The 19102-nt window shown below is 41.1% G+C and overlaps 1 protein-coding gene across 22 annotated transcripts in view; it reads left to right on the top strand.

Annotated features, from left to right (window-relative positions):
* Positions 1 to 19102, top strand: part of DET1 (DET1 partner of COP1 E3 ubiquitin ligase) — a 60711-nt gene that overhangs the window by 8725 nt on the left and 32884 nt on the right. For 12 of the 22 annotated variants that reach the window (XM_057720059.1, XM_057720061.1, XM_057720060.1 and 9 more), the window contains 3 exons: positions 1363 to 1550; positions 9083 to 9274; positions 12262 to 12948. In XM_057720059.1, coding sequence (XP_057576042.1) covers positions 1363 to 1550; positions 9083 to 9274; positions 12262 to 12475 — 594 coding nt within the window. In that variant the 3' untranslated portion in view covers positions 12476 to 12948. The other 10 variants (XR_009051163.1, XR_009051164.1, XM_057720073.1 and 7 more) reach the window with 7 other exon arrangements.

Raw genomic sequence — 19102 nt, 5'->3', positions numbered from 1 at the left:
AATGTGTTGTCTGTGACTGCTGCCTTTGAGATTATTCTTTTTTCATTTGCTAAAACATGACCTACTTATATCCGATAGCTACAGTAAGTTGTAGCCAGAAACATTACTTGGGCACTGTGCTTTGCTTACAGAATTTGTAACTTTAAACACAATCTCTCTGCCCTAGTTGTCCTCCCTCCTCCTTTCCCAGTTTAATTTGATAGGTTCCAATAAGGTTAATGAGTAAAAAGTGCACCTAAACACAAAGCCTTGCTAATATTATGGGTATTATTCTCAGGTTACCCTCCAGCCTCTTTAATTTACAGCCAAATTTAATTTCCAAGTGACTGCAAAAGTCATGTAACATAAGCTTTGGGAAGGACTAATTACTAGTAAAACAGGTGGGCCAGATGTCTCCAGAAATTGGTAGTAGAGATTTAAATTCAATCATAGGAGGTGGAATACTAATCCTAGTGTTCTGAAAACTTCTAGAGTCCTGTTGGAAGCTTGTGGATTGACTCACACTGCCACATTCACTGTGATAAAAACTAGGGGTACCCGGTGCTTTCTTGTTAGGCTGAGCAGAGCACTGAAGGTTTAAAGAAGAGGGCCAGTCGCTCAGGGGCCCATTCAGAGAAAGCAGTAACTCTGCCTCCTATGGCATTTGAACGTTTTTCAGGTTCCCTCTCTGATCTTAATTGTTACAAACCTCAAATGTATGTTACAAATACTCTTGGCTGAAAGAACATTTATGAAGAAAGAAATGGAAAACGCTTCTCTGATTTTTCATTTGTTCAGCAGCAGTCCACTGCTTGGTTACAACTTGGCTGTTACAACACACAGTGTACTTAAGGTGTCTCTTTGCACGATAGAAATATTAAGAGAGAAAAAGAAATGCCCCTAAATTGAACTTTCAACCGTACATATACAAGAGAAAATAATTTGCCAACAGGCAGCTCCTGACTGCAAATCACTTTCTCAGCAGGAAGGAAAATTAAATCTGGCATTTTAAAAAAGTGTTTTTAATCTCAGTGGGTTGGGGAGTAAGTAGGGAATAAACACTTGGAAGGAAAAATATTAAATTTGCACACAGTTTGAAATGAAAGATTGAAAATCTTTTTATGCATACATGCTAAACAACTCGGTAATTCCAGTGGCACAGGTACGGTGGGAAATCAGGCAACACTGAGGCCCTTGATTAATCAAGCCCACGGAGGCTTCCTCCTTTTCCAGAACCACTTGGCACCATGTTTCCTCCATAGTGCTGGAGGGGAGGTGTTTGCCTGTTTTACTTGGGTAGCTCGAATTTTCAACCAAAAAGGTAAATTTACTAGGCAAGGAATTATACTCAGCTATCCTTTAGGTCTCTCTCTTCTTCCGCAGGCATCTTTCTTTGTGGTGTACAATATGGTGACAACAGAGGTGATTGCTGTGTTTGAGAATACATCAGATGAGCTTTTGGAGCTCTTTGAGAACTTCTGCGACCTCTTCCGTAACGCTACCCTGCATAGTGAAGTCCAGTTTCCCTGCTCAGCTTCCAGCAACAATTTTGCAAGGCAGATCCAGCGCCGGTAAGCTGTTCCACTAGGCTTAACAGGCTTAATTTTTGTTTAGAAAATTTGTTGGTGTGAAGTCAATAGTCATTTACTTCAGGAAACCTTCCCATATTCCTCTGCCCACTCGGCCTTGGGTTGGTCTGCCTGTTGTAACTCCTTGTGTCATCCTAAACTTTTTTCTTTCTCTCAGCACCTGAGGAATTACTTGTGTGTGGTCTGTGATTCCTCCTAGACTGTATGTTAGCTGCAGAAAGATAGAGACTGTGTCATTGTTTAGTTTTTTGCTGTATCGTCAGTGGTGCACTGTCAAGCACTTAAATCTTTTTTGAATGAATAAGGAAATAATTTTATAACTTTTGGTTAAACATGTGTGTTGAACACATGCATTTATCTCTGTTCCATCCCCAAACCCCACTAAAATGACAATAAAAGAAGAAGAGGTATAAACCTACAAGAACAAAGAGAATGGGGAGAAGATAGCAACAGTGTTAGAAGCTGAAGAGCCAACAAATGAGTGATAACTAACTTGACGTACCTTAAGAACAAAAACTTAAGAGTACAGAGCTTAGCCATCAAGAAATAAGTTGCCTTGCACCAGAGAGCTCTGGAAAAGGTCAAGAAATTGGAGGCCCTCCATACTGCTGAAGGATTGGATGACATTCTTTTTGTTTGTTTTTTGTTTTTGCCTCACTGCGAACCTTATGGGGTCTTAGCTCCCTGACCAGGGATCAAACCCATGCCCTCTGCAATGGAAGTGTGGAGCCTAACCACAGGACCACCACGGAATTCTCTGGATGATATTCTTAAAAGGAGCAATCAGATGCTCTAACTCCTTTCCTTAAGCCTACACTGCCAAATGACTGTCTCTTCCCCACCTTAGCAAAAGGCTCGAGGTTTATTCTTTGGAGAGATCGAACCATGCAGGCTCTGGTTTCATGTTCATGAGGCATGGCTGAGAGTAGGGATGAGACATGTCATGCTTAAAACAAGAATTAAGTGAAAATTGACATACTGATGAGGAAGACTCCTATCCCCCTTATCAGATATGGCATCCAGACTTATACTCCCCAGGCAGGATATTAGAGATAATTCCTTAGGGAAACTGACCAACTGAAGAAGAAACACTTGGAGGTCCTTCTTAAAACACCTAGGTCACCCTAAATTGATACCCACCTGTTATGAACCAGAGCTGCTCATAATTGTGAGTACATTATTGTAAAATGACTGGTTATTTTGGACCAAGGGCCTGCACTCAATCCTACTGTAGTTAGTCAGTGCCTCACCACATTCTGCATACCTAAATTGCTCCCCCAGCTTTAGTCATTTGTGGAAAATATCTGCTTTAGGTTCCAATATAGATCAGACTAGAGTAAGTGGATGATGAATCAGAATAAGCATTACTGCTACTGGGAAAAATGAGCAAAGCAGACACCTGATTCAGTGGCATCTTATTTATATGGAAGGACAACACTTGATTAAAAATAGATGGATATTGATTTTCAGGCAACTAAACATGCCCTTTTCTTTTTCTCTGGTTCACACAAATTTTCTGCCTTGCTAGCATGTCTATTCAGTATAGAAGGATTTTGAGAAGCAGAACTTGGATCAAATTTTGCTGTTTTCATTTTGAAATGAATTTTTGCCTTTTAAAATTAACTTTAAGCAGATTATTATCAACTAGTAACAAAAGCTGGGTACACTCAGTTAAAACATCAAAGTAGTCACTACAAGGTAAGCACGAGGGCAGGGATTTTTGTGAGTTATACGCACTGCCACATACACAGCACCTGGGCCAGGGTCCTTCATGCGGGAGGAGCACTGTAGGTATTTGTTGAATGAATAATGTCATCAGGAACTAGAGGAAGCTATGTTTTCTGAAAATTTATTTCAGAAAACATTATTTCATAATGGTCCCATAATTAAGTGAAATTGTAGGAAGCCCCAGGAAGAGAAGATAAAAAGTTGAAGAGAAAGGTGGCATTCTAGCTTTGTGATCTTCAAAAGTTTGCTTTATACCAGCAAAAATTTCGAAAAACTGTAGATCAACTTTTAAGTTGATCATTAAGTTTTTTACTATTAAATTTAAATAGTTGCAGAGGATGCAATTTTCAGTTTATTAAACATTGACATTTAAAAAAAGCATTACAAGATGTAATTGAATAAGTTTAAGGTGTTAACACTTTTAAATATAGCCAAGGGAAACTAATACCATAGTAATTTAGTATTCAGTATTTCACATAAACGGTACAGAATTTTTTTCACATAAAAAGTAAGACCCCAGTGTTCTATTGCAGGGGGCGCGGGTTCGATCCCTGGTCAGGAACTAAGATCCCACATGTTGTGTGGCGCGGCAAAAAAAAAAAAATTACAGAGCAGGTTATTCCCACACTGTTTGAAATTTTATATTGTTTCTTCTTATTTTCAAATTCATACATCTGTTCCATCTCCCCCACAGAATTGTATCCTAATAACATTTTATTAATCATCTTATCATACTTTGCTTCATTGAAAATATAATGTACGTATAAATCAAAATTATTTTTTGTTTCTTGTGAAAATATGGGTCTAAATGCTCCATTTTACAGTCTTCAGTAAACTTTTGGTAAAAGTAAATGAAAATGGATTCTATTATGTTAGAATAAATTTTTAAGAAAAAAAAAATGGACATCAGGGACCATGAGTCACTTAAAGCCTTTATCTTGAAAGATAAGAAACCAAAAGAAAACAAACAGTATAAAAAATAAAGAAACAGGGACTTCCCTGGTAGCGCAATGGTTAAGAATCCGCCTGCCAATGCAGGGGACATGGGTTCAATCCCTGGTCTGAAAAGATCCTACATGCCATGGAGCAGCTAAGCCCGTGCACCACAACTACTGAGCCTGTGCTCTAGAGCCTATGAGCCACAACTACTGAGCCCATGTGCCGCAACTACTGAAGCCCACATGCCTAGAGCCCATGCTCCGCAACAAGAGAAGCCACCGCATTGAGAAGCCAGCGCAGGGCAATGAAGAGTAGCCCTCACTCTCCACAGCTAGAGAAGGGCCGCACACAGCAACGAAGACCCAACACAGCCAATAAGTAAATTAAAAAAAAAAAAAAAGAACAGTGGGGATAAAGAGAAAATTGTGAAAACTTTCAGAAAGAACATATACATTTCACATATAAAAAATTGTCATTAATGGTGTTGGACTTAATAGTAATACTGAAAGCTCGAGCCATTACATTCATATCCTCAGAATTCTGTGAAAAAAATGATTTCCAAACTAGAATTCTACATCCAAATAATAGGGTGTAACAAAGACATTTTCAGGCACGTAAGGTCTTAAAAAATTACCTCGCGTGTTCCTCTTTTAAGGAAGCCTCTGGAATATGTATTTTCCCCAATAAGCCATGAAAGAATGGTACAGGAAATAGAGTCTAACAGGGGAGAGAAACAGAATTCTGAGGATGATGGTAAAGCGAAGTTCTAGGATGACAGACCACCAGTTGGACCAGGTGGAAGCAGGAGCAGGGAGGTTTCCAAGGGGATGTATCCAAGGAAATGTTAAAATTATTAGAATATCTGATGGGCTTGAGTATGTTAAGAAGAGATTGTCAGTTCTGTTCTAATGGGGTTGTCAGCATAGGCCTTTCTGAGAAGGTGATATTTGAGTAAAGCTTTTGAAGGAGGTCAGGGAGCAAGTCATATGGCTATCAGGGGAAAGAATGTACCAAGCAAAGGGAGTATTAAATCTAAAGGTCCAGAGGCGGGTCTCATGCATTTGAGGAACACCAGGGAGGTCAGGGTGGCCGGGCTGGAGTGATAAGCAAGAGGCAGAGTAATTAGAGATGTGGTCAGAGACAGGACCAGACACATAAGGCCATGCTAAGGCTTTGGCTTTAACTGTAGGTGAGATTCTGTAGTATTTGAGCAGAAGAGTGCCGTGGGCTCATGTATGTTTTAGCAGGACCACTTGCTGCTGTTTTAAGAATAGACCATAGGAGGATAGGGTGGAAGTTAGTAGACCATTGCAATGACCCAATATAGACAATCACTGCGTTCTGTTTCCTGATGCTAGGATTTAAGTTCTTTTTTATTCATTTATAATATCCTAAGCACCTAGAAGAGTGCCTTGCCCATTCTAGGCTATTAGTAATAATTTGTTGGTTGAATAATGGTGGCTTGGACCAGGGTGATAACATTGGGGGTGGTAAGTAATTGTATTCTCAATGTATTTTGAAGATAGAGCTCAAGAGATTAGTGGAGGATGGGATGTGGGCTGTGTGAAAGAGCAAAGTCAGAGATGATTTTAACATTTTTGGCTTAATCAACTTGTAAGAGTGTTACCATTAAACTCTGATGGTGAAGCTTGTCGGTGGAGCAGGTTTAGGGGAGAAGATCAGAAGTTCTGTAAGTGGAGAGGTCTAGTACTTTCTCTGGTGAAGGAGTGTCAGATCCTCCTCTGACAGGTCAAGTACAGTGAGGACTGATAATCAGCTATTAGAGTCATTAACATAGAGATCACTGGTGACCTTGATGAGAGTCGTTTCAGTGAGATGGTGGGCATGAAAGCCTCTTTCAGGTGGGTTTAAGAAAGAATGGGAGGGTCAAGGAAGGGAGGGAATACGGGGATATGTGTATAAAAACAGATGATTGAACTTGGTGTACCCCCCCAAAAATAATAAATAAATAACTAAAAAAAAAAAAAAGAAAGAAAGAATGGGAGGGACTTCCCTTGTGGCGCAGTGGTTGAGTCCTCCTGCCAATGCAGGGCACATGGGTTTGATCCCTGGTCCGGGAAGATCCCACATGCAATGGAGCAACAAAACCTGTGTGCCACAACCACTGAACCCCGCCTGACTAGAGCCTGTGCTCCTCAACAAGAGAAGCCACCTCAGTGAGAAGTCTGTGCACCAAGATGAAGAGTAGCCCCCGCTCACTACAAGTAGGGAAAGCCTGCGCACAGCAATGAAGATCCAACACAGCCAAAAATAAATAAGTAAATAAATAAATAAATGTAAAAAAACAAAAACAAAGAAGAAAAGGAAGAAAGAATGAGAGGAGAAGAATTGGAGATGGTAGGAAAAAGTGTCTTGAGTTTTACTGTAAAGGAGAGCTGAAAAATGGTGTGTTAGGTGGAGGGGCAAGTGGTGTTAAGTTTCTGCTTTTATTTTTTGAGTGGAAGGGGGAAATTGCGTGTTTGTTTGCAGATGGGACTGATCTGTAGATACGGGGAAACTGATGGGTTAGGAAAAGTGGGATGGGGGAGAATTGGTTAAGTATGAGGTCAGAGGATAGGAGCTAGTGCCCACGTCGATGGATTGGCCTTACAGGGCAGCACATATAGTTAAATAGGTACAGATATGCTGATGGAAGCTTTAAAAAGTTTTCTTCTCCTTTCTTCTGTCAGTTGCAAAGAAGGCAGTGCCATTATGTGAGGGTGAACAGGGAGGAGGGGGGATGAGATAGTTGCCTAAGAGAGTGGGAGACTTGCGAGGCTGTGGGAATGCAGCATGAGTGCCCTGCAACATTAAGGGCCCACGTGAGTTCATGGATATAAGTTTTGTGATTTTAATGATTGTGAAATTTAAGCTGGTTAAGGAAGGAAAAGAGGTCATGATGAAGGCGTAGGATGGCAAAAACTTGGTAGAATCAGTGGAATTTAGGTCCCATTGGGGTTGAAGGATGTTGGAGCTGGGCTGAGCAGAGGGAGTTAGCTGGGAAAGTAGGAGAGAAGATAGTTGGAGTCTGTGGTGCTGCATCCGGAGATTACAAGGGGTGCAGTCATCGGTAATAGTGAGACTGAGGATATGACCGTGGCAGTGAGTGGCTGGGGCAGAAAGGAAGTCCAGGAACTAGGAAGCCGTGGTGTTGGAAGGATCATCTCTGAGAATTTTGAAACCGTGAATTAAGAGAGGTGTAGTTGGACAGAGTGACAGTGGACCAGGAGTTAATCAGGTGAAGACATCAGAAGGATGACTGCTTCATCTTTTAGTTGTTGGGGAGCCTGGAGAGCAGTGGTGGCGGGTGCTGCCTGGGAAGAGGGAGTGCTTGAGCCTGTAGATTGTCACGGAGGCTTTGATTTGTGGTCATCACGGAGCTGTAGGCCGCCCCGTCATTTGAAGACACCTTTTGAAGCCAGCGAGCCTGCCAGGGTTGGAGTACTAGATCTTTGCTGACAAAGGGCTGAAAACCAAAGAGCCCAGAATCTTTGATACCAGCTCAAATGAAAGGGAAAGAAGCAAGCTGTATGTGGCCCAGGGTTTAATTTTATGATTTACACTGAGGCTGTGAAAATTACTGTCAAGAGAAGTAATGCAAAAGCAGTGTTGATGCTAGGCTTTCTTCTGGGGGAACTGAGAAGTGTTATTGTCCATCTAGCACTGCAGCTTAACAGTGAAAACAAAAATCAAAACCCATCTCATCTTTCTGGTCTCATCAAAGTTACAAAAGTTCAAATTTTTATTCCATTAATTTCAGGGATGAGATGTTATATCTTATTTTCTCCCCTGGACTAAAAAAATTATTTTCCCCATGATTGCTGAACTTTATGATGTGCTTCAATATAGAGATTAAAAAAAATCAAACTGATAAAAAGTTGACTTTTTTTCTAAGGAACTATAGGAAAGTGAAAAAGAAGGCTAGAAAAAAATCTAAAATGTCATTACACAAACACAACGATTACCATTTTGATGTATTTCCACCAGTTTTTTTTAAGGCATTAAATTTTGTGTGTGTTTTTGATCATACTATATATACAGAATGTAGCCTATTTCTTTTACTTACCATTATGATAAACATTTCCTTTGTTACCATATAATCTTTGAAAATTCTAGTTTTCCATTAGATTTTTAATTTTTCTGTCAATTTTTCATTGTCGTAAATAATGCTGTATTGAACTTGCACAGGGATTTTTCTTCCTTAGGGCAAATTTCCAGTAGAATAGAAATACTTGGTCAAAGGTATTAAATTTAGTATTCATTGTAATTGTGAGAAATAACTGCTGTATTAGTATTAATTGTTATTGTTATTATTATTAAAGATAAGACAGATAGGTGACTCTGTGTCCACGTTACTGTTCTTCTAGATACTGGTGTTTTGGCAGAAGTATAGGTAGCTAGCTCCCAAACTTTATTTAAATAAAGAATGAGTAATTTGTCAAAAGGTTTGATGTAAGTTGGCTTATAACTGATCCCAAGAAGAGTCAGAGGCTGCGTCTGTTCAGGATTCGCTGCTCTCTGTAACTCCTTTTTAATGCAGTCTAAGGCTGTTATTTGGGGGAAATAAGTATGAGTAGAAATAGTTGTCATAGATTAGTTATACTCATTTGTAACTTTTGTAGAATCTTTGCTGACTTTTCTAAAGTAACTTAATGTTCCCAATTCCTCATTCTGTTTTCTGCTTTTTGAGAGTGTTTTGTAGCTAGGCAGACTTATGATGTCTGGGAGTTCAATATCTAGATTCTGTTTTCAGAATGAGTTGTTTTTAGACATAAGTTTGTCAATTTAAAATCCAGTGCAGCGTGTGTGCCGCTAACACAGCCTTCCTCACTGGTGCTTTATTTTAGGTTTAAAGACACTATTGTAAATGCCAAATACGGAGGGCACACGGAGGCAGTACGCCGGCTGCTGGGTCAGCTCCCCATCAGTGCCCAGTCTTACAGCGGTAGCCCTTATCTTGATTTGTCTCTCTTCAGCTACGATGACAAGTGGGTGTCAGTCATGGAGCGGCCCAAGACCTGTGGAGATCACCCTATCAGGTACACCGTCCCTGCTTCAGCTGCACATTGCCTGAGGGCGGAGGGGGCCTGCTTTCTTTTTGTCTTCTTCTTAAATATCATTTCACTGTGACTGTCCACTTGTACTCATGGTTTGAATTCAGAGGGCAGTCTCTTTCTGTAATGTGGTGGGTGCTTTGGTCATTCAGGCATTAGTCTCATAAATTAATTAGTTCTGTTTTTTGCTTCTCATCAAAACATCCACTTAAGATAAGCGTTGTTCCCTTTTCAAGGTATCCAGGGAAGGAAACCATACTTTTCAATTTAATAATCTAATAGCATTTCATAATAGTGTTTATAATTGAGACTTAAATTTTATCCAGCTCAAATTATTTTATCCCTTATGTTACCTAATAGAAAAATAGCAGGGACAGTTTGGGGGAAAAGCAGGTTTTAGAGAAACTCATGCTTCCTCAATTGGAAGAATTTTGGAATGCAGGTTACTGTTTTATTGCTAGAACCTTGCAGTCCCTTCCTCACAGATGTCCAGTTCACAGACCTGCCTGTCTCTCCGTGCCAGGAGCTTGGGCTGCTCTGTGTGCTCTAATAGGTACTAAGGAGAGGAACTGGTGCCACTGCCACTAGTGGGGTTATTTCAAGGGAGGTGTGTTCTTGGAGCCCTGAGCTGGATTGTGGAAGGTCTTTTTCACATAGCAACAGTGGTAGTTAGTATTTTATAATCTAGCTTCATTGTGTATTAAAATAGGCTTGTGTAACATATTCTGTACAATTAATCACCATTTGTTATATTTTCTTTGAGAAAGTGCAATCAAGTTCCAAAAACCAGTAAAAAAATTTTTTTTATTCTAGAAATTTTTAAACATGTAAAGGTAGAGGAGTGTGGTGAGCCTCCCCGTACCCATCACCCCACTTCAGCAGTTGTCACTTCATGGTCAGTGTTGTTTCATCTCTTTCCACCACCCCTTCTCTGCCCCTCGCAACTGCCACCCTGGATTATCACATCCCAGGTATCATAGTAATTCACTTGTAAATATTTCAGTACGAATCTCTAAAAGGTAAGGACTGAGAAAAATACAACCTTAATACCATTATTCCATCTATGAAAATTAACAAAAATATATTAAGATCACCCGTATCTAGTGAGTTTTCACATTTCCCTGTTGTCTTATACATAGTCTTTTTACATTTTGTTCCAGTCAGGATCTAACAAGTTTTGTATGTTGTATTTGGTCACTGTCCTCTTGTCTTTTTTATTCTATGGCCTCTGCTTGCCTCTTAGTTTCTTTGCAGTGAAATTGTTGAAGAAACCAGGTTGTTCGTCTGGTAGTATTCCGCACAGTCTAGAGTGTGCTCATTGCATCCCTGGCATATTTATTGTCTTTCTTATCCCCCCATATTTCCTGTAAGCTGGTAGTTAGATTTAGGAGCTCAAACAACTCACTTTAAATTATAAGCCCTTTGTGTGCTGGGGACTGTGTGCATAAGGTGAATGTGTTTTTCACACGTAAAAGCAGGTAATTGGCCTTATTTGATATTGTCACAAAGCACGAGATACATTTCTCTCCTTTTTTACTTCCCTGCCTTTCTGATTTTAAAAGATTAACCTAAGTAATAAATCTGGAAATGCCATTGCCCCGACTTAAAAGATTTTTCTTGTAAGTCTTATTTATTTTTAATTTAAAATGAGAGATGTGAGGATATTAAAGTCATTTAAAGAGGTAATACCATTACTCTAACACTTTTATTGTATATTCCATTCTAGTCTCTGCCAGCATGCATGTTTATGTTTGCACAGTTGTAATCGTGGTTAGCATAATATTTTGTAGCCTGCTTTTATTTAATAAACATTTTCCCATATTGTTACGTAGTCCTCACAGTTACAGTTCTAACATGGCATATTATTCCGTCAAGCAGGTGTACCATAATTTATTTAACTATTCTATTACTGAACATTTATTCTCTCTACATTTTTACATTAGAACTAATGCTGTAGAGTAGCCATCTTTATGCATGTCACTATTCATTTAAATTAAATTCTGAGGGTATGAGTTCTTGGAAATGGGATTGTTGAATCAATGGGTATGAGTATCTTTATGTCTACTATATATTTGCTTTCCAAAAGGGAAATTATAGAGCTCTTTATTTCAGAGCTCTTTATTTTCTAGAACTTCCCCCAGTTCAGCCCCAACCCTGCTGATCATCTCTAGTTCACAAGTTCACAGGGCACTTATTTTGCATGTGGGAAAAAGGCATTTAAGTACCGGGATGGATAGAAGCATCTTTAGTCTTACTGTGTTAGATGAAAAAGTAAAAACTACTTAGTGTTTTGTTTTTGTTTGTGAAAAAGAAGAACCTTCTAAAAAAATTTATTTTTAAAAATGAAAAACTCAGATATGGACCTAGACCTGCACTGTCCTGCGGTAGCTACAAGCCTCCTGTGGCTGTTGAGCACTGGTGTCACTGACATGTGACGAGTGCAAGTTGAGATGCGCTCAGGTGACACATACACATCAGATTTCAAAGGCTTAGTACAAAAAAAAGAAAAAAAAATCTCTTTAGTATCTTTTATGTCGATTATAGGTTAAAATGATAGTATTTTAGATACCAGTATTGGGTTAAATAAAATATTATTAAAATTAATTTCACCTTTTTCTTCTTACCTTCCTTAAGGTGGCTACCTGAAAATTTAAAATGACGTACATGGCTCACATTTCATTTCCAGTCCTGGCTTAGGCAGTCTTGGGCAGGTAGCTACTGGAAGAGGGAAGGCTGTAATTGAGGCTATAACCAAGGGTCATTTTGGGAGAGAGAAGTGACCCAGTGACTCAGGATAGCAGAGTGAAGTTCATAATCACCCTGCCTGTAAAATGAGCTGATCAAACAAAGGTGATTTTGCAGTTCCAGTAACATGGGGCTGATGTTAGAGATTTCATCAGTGAGGTTAAATAATGAGTTGGCACATCTCCCTGTTGTTCAGGTTTCCAGATGGTGGTGAATATCTGTCCCAGCCTCTCCTCTCTTGTTCTGTTTAGGTTCTATGCCCGGGACTCTGGTCTGCTCAAGTTTGAGATTCAGGCAGGCTTACTGGGCCGCCCCATCAACCACACGGTGCGACGCCTTGTTGCCTTCACCTTCCACCCTTTCGAGCCTTTTGCTATCTCTGTGCAGAGGACTAACGCTGAGTATGTTGTCAACTTCCATATGCGACACTGCTGCACATAGGTACCTCACCAGAGCCGGGTCATCTAGTCTTCCAGGACTCTGCCCTCTTCATATCTCAATGGATTGTAAAGCAAAAGCTCCTGACTCCCAGCCTTGTGGGTTGCAGACTGTATACCTCAGATGGGGAGAGCCGGAGAGAGGAGTGAGGGTGGCTCAGCCTGATGGGATTTTTTTGTCATACACAATACAACTACTGATTGATTTAAAGTCCTCTTAAGTTTTCCCTGTGGGAATGCCCAGCATTAATTAAGTCCATTTAATTTTTGTTTTATTTTGCAATTAATTGCTATGAAGATGAGTGCATTACACCTCTGACCCCTTCATGTCACTTCTTTGGCATTATGGTATGCAGCCTGAAGCAGGTAAATCTTGTTTACTCATGAGAACTGTGTACATCTTTCCACTTAGCCAACAGCAGGGCTGTCTTTGTAAGAAAAAAAAAAATAAAGCCTTGGTATTTTCTTACTTAAATATATCCTGTTTGATGACTGCCTTATGTTCTGATCTCACCAAATGCTTTTCAAATACACGGGTTCCAGGAAGGACTGTGAAAGGGACTAGAGGCCGTGGACCCAGCAGCTGCTCTTGGGAGGACTAAATGCGTATGCCAGCGTGGAAGACGGCTATCTGACAGGATCGTTGCCTTCCCCCGGGAGTTCTTCTGGTAATTGTTACAGCTGGAGGAACTGGGCATAATTGCACATCCTCATGTGGAAGCATGCTCCCATCTGTGCCATCTGTGTTGTGCAGGTGGAAGAGTGAGCAGTTCTCTTTGCCCACAGAAGAAACAAACACTGTGCAGCACGTACTGTAATTTGGGTAGTGGGAGCTGGCAGGCTCCAGGTGTCCCTACAGAGATCAGACGGGTTGTTCCTGGGTGGCTGAGCCTCTCCTGCAGACACCTGCCGGTCACCAGCCAGCATCCTTCTGTCACATTCTCAGCTAGTCTCCTCCATAGGGCTTGTCAGGATGTTTATGTTCCATCTTCATAATGTGCCCACAGTTTATGTAGTTAGCTCATTTGGTAGCCTCTGACTTTGAAGGTAGCTTTGAAATGTTGGGTTTCAGAGCAGGCTAGGAAAGGAGCCATGGATGCAGACAGCTGGATCCTGTATCCTTCTACCATCTAGGGACTGGCTTCCCTTGGGAACATGAGAAATGTGATGTGAGATGCTGAGCGCCACCAAAATGATTTCATCATCTTCAGTTTCAAACAGCTAAATTCATTCTCATTCAGCATTCAAAATAAGATTTGATCACCTACTAGTGTGCCAAGATGTTGAGGATGACGAGAGAAATAGGCAAATAGAATTATAATGCAAAATGGTAAGGGGCTTGAAGGAGAGGCAGAGAAGGAAGGCTGTACTGGGGAAGAGACCGTGAAACTGGGTAAATGGGAATGTGTCCTGTGAACCAGGGCAGAGGACGTTTCAAGGAGAGATCCAGCATGTGCAGTGGCATAGAAGCATCAATAGGGTTGTCATGGTTGTGAAATGGCAAATAACCTAAGTGGCTACAGCATAAGCTGTGTGGGGCACAAGGGAAACATGACTGAGTCATGAAAGAGAAGCCTTGTGCACAGTGCTAGGGTGTTATGCAGTGGAAGGTGTAGTATAAATTTCACAAAGATAATTCTCAGCAGTCTGGAAGATGGCTTGGAGGGAATAGAGACTAGAGACAGGCCAGACAGGTCAATGGTAATCCAAAGGGAGAACTTGAACGCTGTGGCTGGCCATCTGGATGGATGAAATACTGAAGCATTCTCCCAGATTCTTTGTAGGTCCTGAGGAAATCAGGGTCCCAAAGCTGTCACATGCTTGTGGGGCTGAATTAACCTTTCTTCGTAGAAGCACCTTACCTGTAGCTTGCTCTTTGTACCAGGTTGATTGATTGTACCTGAAGACTTGGCAGAGTAGAAAGAGCACAGAGTGTGGAGTCACTCGGGCCTCACTATAAATCCTGGCTCTTCTGCTGATTAGTTGTGTGACCAATGGGCCAATTTCCTAGCCTTTCTGAGGCTTAAATTGCACTTCCCTCCACCTTAGTCATGCATTCTCTTGTTCGTATCTTAGATCTTTTAATCACCCCTAACTGCTGATCAATCCTCATATACTTTTCTTGTCTAATTTCCCACTTGCTGAAATTGCTATTTTCATTTCTTCATGTCATGTCTTCATTTCTCTTTAAAGCCCCTCCTCGCATTTCTCACTGATCACCTTGCCGCCTACTTCATGGCAGAAATAGAAAGGATCAGGTGGGGATTCCTTATCTTTCCTTTACCATGTCAACCAGGTGACTTGCCTCTGTGCATTCTCTGGTTTTTCTCCTGACTGAAACAGCCCTGCTTCTATAAAAGGCCAACCCCTCCACCTGTGCACTGAATCCTGTCTCCTTTTGACTTCTCAAGGTCTTTGCTTCTGCAGTTATTTTCTGTCTCCTCCATTTTTCTCTTGTTAGGTCGTTCCCGTTAGCATAAAGATAAGTTCGAGGATCTTTCTTCTTTAAAAACTCCTGCTTTGGCCCCATTTCTCCCTTTAGTTACTGCTCAGTTCTCTGTCCTCCTTCACAGAAGAACTTCTGAAAACAGTTATAAATGTTTTCACTTCCCCACGTCCCGTTTTTCCTCAGCGCACTCTGATAGGTTTCTGTCCCCATCACTCGGCTGAAGCTGCCACTGTCTGGGTCACCAGTGACTCCACGTTGCCAACACAGTGCTCACCTCTTGTCCCTCTCTTAGGAAGCCTCCCAGCATTGGGCATAATTGACTTCTCTGTGTATCCAGGAACACGTGGTTTCTAGGACAGTACATGTTTTTGGTTTTCTTCCTGTCTTACTAACTGTTGCCTCTTCGTCCCGCTTGCTGGCTGCTTCTCTGCTCTACCTTTAGATGTTGGAGTGCCCAGTCCTTGGCCTTGGATCCTCACATCTTTTTCTCTATATATTCTTTCTTTAGTTGATTTCATCCGTTGCATGGTTTTAAATTCTGGGTATAAGCTGATGATTCTCAAAATGATAACTCTGGTCCTGACCCCTTCCTTAAGCGCCAAGTTCATCTATCCCATGGCTTATGTGGCCTTTTCATTGGGAGATCTAACAGGCATTTCAGAACTAGCATATCCACAACAGTGCTCTTGATTCTCACCTCCACCTCCAACCTGTTTTTCCTCCAAGATTTTCCAAATGACTTCACTGTCTACTCATTTACTGGAGGCAAGAACTTAGGAATTATTCTCAATTTCTCTTTTTTCCATCCCCTCCACATCTGACTTCACTCTAGAGGTGTGCCCTGAGCAGTCTGAACCAGTCATGGTAGTCCCATACTCCTTGCTAGTGACTAGAACTAGGCTAAGACCAGTTGGCATAAGGGGTTAGTTTAGGAATATCATGTGACTTACTTCAGGTCAATGATGCCTTGAGATAAAAGTTTTAGGGCTTCTGGGGGAACATTTCTCTTTAGAATATGTCAGTGAGGAAACATGTAGCTCATATTCCCACCATCCAACACCCTATGATCCTAATCAGTAAGAATCAGCCATAAAATGAAGCTGGCCTTCCTGGATGGCGAACTGAAGAGGAAAGAACCTGGATTGCGACAGATGACAGAGCTGGCTGATGAGATCACACAACCCTGAAACCTACCCTACATCTGGATTTCCAGTTCCATGAGATAGTAAATTTCCTTACTTTCTAAGCCACATTGAATTGGGTTTTCTGTTTCTTGCACTTGAAAGCAAATTAACTGATGCAAAGAGAAAGGCAGGTCGCCTGTGGAAAGAGTCATGAAATTCCTGCTGTCTGAGGACCTTCTTAGATTCAGTTCTGGTGTCCGTGAGGCCCAATTATGATTCCTATTCTTGGATTTCTGTAAGATTTCTGGCTCTCCTGTAGTCCTCTGCAGCCATTCCTGAGCTGGCCTGGCTGTTTCTTGTACCTAAAAGGATTATAGCTAAAATGGGACATAAAGCACTCAGCCCATTGAGTGCTTGACCCATAATTAGTTCTCAACTCCTAAGTGTTTGTTTACATTAACTTTGATTCTAAAGGATTTAAAGCTGCTTTGAGTAAATTCTAGTATCTTCTGTCCACAAACATCCGTCCAATAAATCTCAAGACTCTTTGGAGAAACAAGTTCTTTGAAACCAAAATGTTTAAGAAAAGCAGAGACTTCAGGGGATGTATCTTTCAGATTAAATTATTCCCTGAACCTCTCTCCTCTCATCCCTACTCGCCAGGGAGCTGGCATGTCAACAGTCAGTCTGAAGCTGCTCTGGACCTTTGAGAGAAAGCTTCCATTTAAATTTAGTAGAACCTCTTTCATTTAGAGTCCTTACAAAGAAGCACATAAATAAGTGAAAAGCCTAAATTAGATAATTTTTAAAAGAACGGTAGCTTCATTATTTTCAAGTACACAGAGTAACTCCATCTCAGTCTGAAGTGTTCCTTTGTAGAAGCCCTTAGGGACTTTCCTTAATGAGTGGATTATAATTATTGGTAATCAGCATAGCAGTTCTCCGCAGTGTGTGCTTCCAAAGCAATTGAGCATATTAAGTGGTTTTGATGTTCTAGGGGGTAATTTTGTTTACAACATTAATCTGCTCAGTGTATACCCTTTATAGCTATAACCCTCTGTTGTTCAGAAAAAATTCTGAAGGCTCTCTCCATTGTACAACATTTGATTACCAGAGGCAGAACTAATGTAGGAAGCAGAGAGATGCATAGTAGGATTCTTTTTTTTTTAAAGCTCTTTATTGGAATATAATTGCTTTACACTCTTGTACCAGCTTTTGAGGTACACCAAAGTGAATCAGCTGTATTTAGACATATATCGCCATATCCCCTCCCTCCCGTGACTCCCTCCCACCCTCCCTGTCCTGGTCCTCTTTATAGATGATGCTCTGATAGAGTTGTAAGAACAGCTCAGGCTTGCAAATGAGGTCTGTGCTACCAGCTGTGTAACCCTGGGGTTGATCATGGGTAGGTCAAAAGTTCGCCTGGGCCATAAGATATTATGGGAAAACCCGAATGAACTTTTTGGCCAACCCAATAATAAGAACTTGACTGAGTCTCAGTTTCTCCTCTGTAAAATGGGGATAATTTCTCATTTGCAGGGTTGATGTGAGCACTAAATGAGCATTAAGTAAACGCGTATTCATTCTTTGGTGACCAAGCAACAGGAGCTTGCCCTTTTCCAGGCCCAGCCCCTGATCACCCACAGAAGACTGGTGGCATCTCCTCTGTCCCCACTTACCCAGGTCTGAGAAGATTAGAATGTCCCTAACCTGCTTTGCAGCCAGACACGTTGCATGGAGGGGGCTGTGTTAGCTGAGAGTTTGTTGTTGATTATTACCATTGCAGTGGACCGGAAGCTCTGCTGAGTACCTTACACAGGAAGGGATTTACCTCACTGCATCACTTCTGGGATGCAGTTTTCAAAGCTGGAGTGTGTCTAAAATTGGCATCTTGTGAGTGTCAGCCAGGCAGCAGTTGTGACGTCACTGCTGTCACCACCTATGCGTGTGCACGTTGAACATGCTCTTCATAATGTCATCATTTCTGTCGAGTAATATGCATTAATTGATGCCATGTGTTAAATGTATGTGCTGTGTAGGATGTCTTCCAAAAGGTTGCACTATGATTTGATATTACAAGGAAAGGTTATTTTGTACTCAGAAAGGTACAGAAGCAGAGCACAGGGGTTAATTTTGGTATTAGTGAAGCAAAGGTTTGCCATTTTAAGAATGAACATGAGGCCATATTTTTTGCAAAGCAGCAACTAAGTGCTTCTTAGAATTAAAAAAAGAAAGAGATATACACTAGTAATTGAAATTTTACTGACATGCTGAGATGGGTGCAAAAGGTTTGCCTATCAAATACGAAGCAAGGCAAATGAATGAAGGGGAAACTGTCCCATCCTTTGGAATAAATGGAAGAAGTTCTTAATGCAATGAGAGGCCTTAGTGTGACCATTTTAGGCAGATCACAGGACTAATCATTAAGGCGTGAACCAATTTGTCAGAAACTTCATGCTGACTTTGAGCAGAAGCTGATTAGCTTCCAGGGATATGTGATTCAATGTAGGAAGAAAATGAAATTAGAGTTGAAGTCAAATGGGAAACGCTGGTGAAGCTAGGTATTCTTCAACATGGCTCAGATGCCTCCAATCTAAAAAAGGCCTTGGGACTTCCTAGGTGGCACAGTGGTTAGGAATCTGCCTGCCAATGCAGGGGACACGGGTTTGAATCCTGGTCCAGGAAGATCCCACATGCTGTGGAGCAGCTAAGCCCGTGCGCCACAACTATTGAGCCTGTGTGCCACAACTGCTGAAGCCTGCACACCTAGAGCCCATGCTCCACAACAAGAGAAGCCACCGCAATGAGGAGCCACTGCACCACAATGAAGAGTAGCCCCCACTCACCGCAACTAGAGAAAGCCCGTGTGCAGCAATGAAGACCCAACATAGCCAATAAATAAATAAATAAATAAATAAATAAATTTATTTTAAAAATAGAAATTAAAAATAAAAAAGGCCTAAAGTGCTCTTCGAATGTGTGCCTTTTAAGAGTATTGGGATTTGTTTTAATCAGATATGGTAAGACCCACAGACATGGAGATGACTGTTGTGAGGGA

Source organism: Hippopotamus amphibius, chromosome 2, assembly GCF_030028045.1.
Source record: "Hippopotamus amphibius kiboko isolate mHipAmp2 chromosome 2, mHipAmp2.hap2, whole genome shotgun sequence".
NCBI classification, from domain to species: domain Eukaryota; kingdom Metazoa; phylum Chordata; class Mammalia; order Artiodactyla; family Hippopotamidae; genus Hippopotamus; species Hippopotamus amphibius.
The sequence above is the reverse complement of the archived record's forward strand: the minus strand, read 5'-3'. Positions and strand labels throughout refer to the sequence as shown.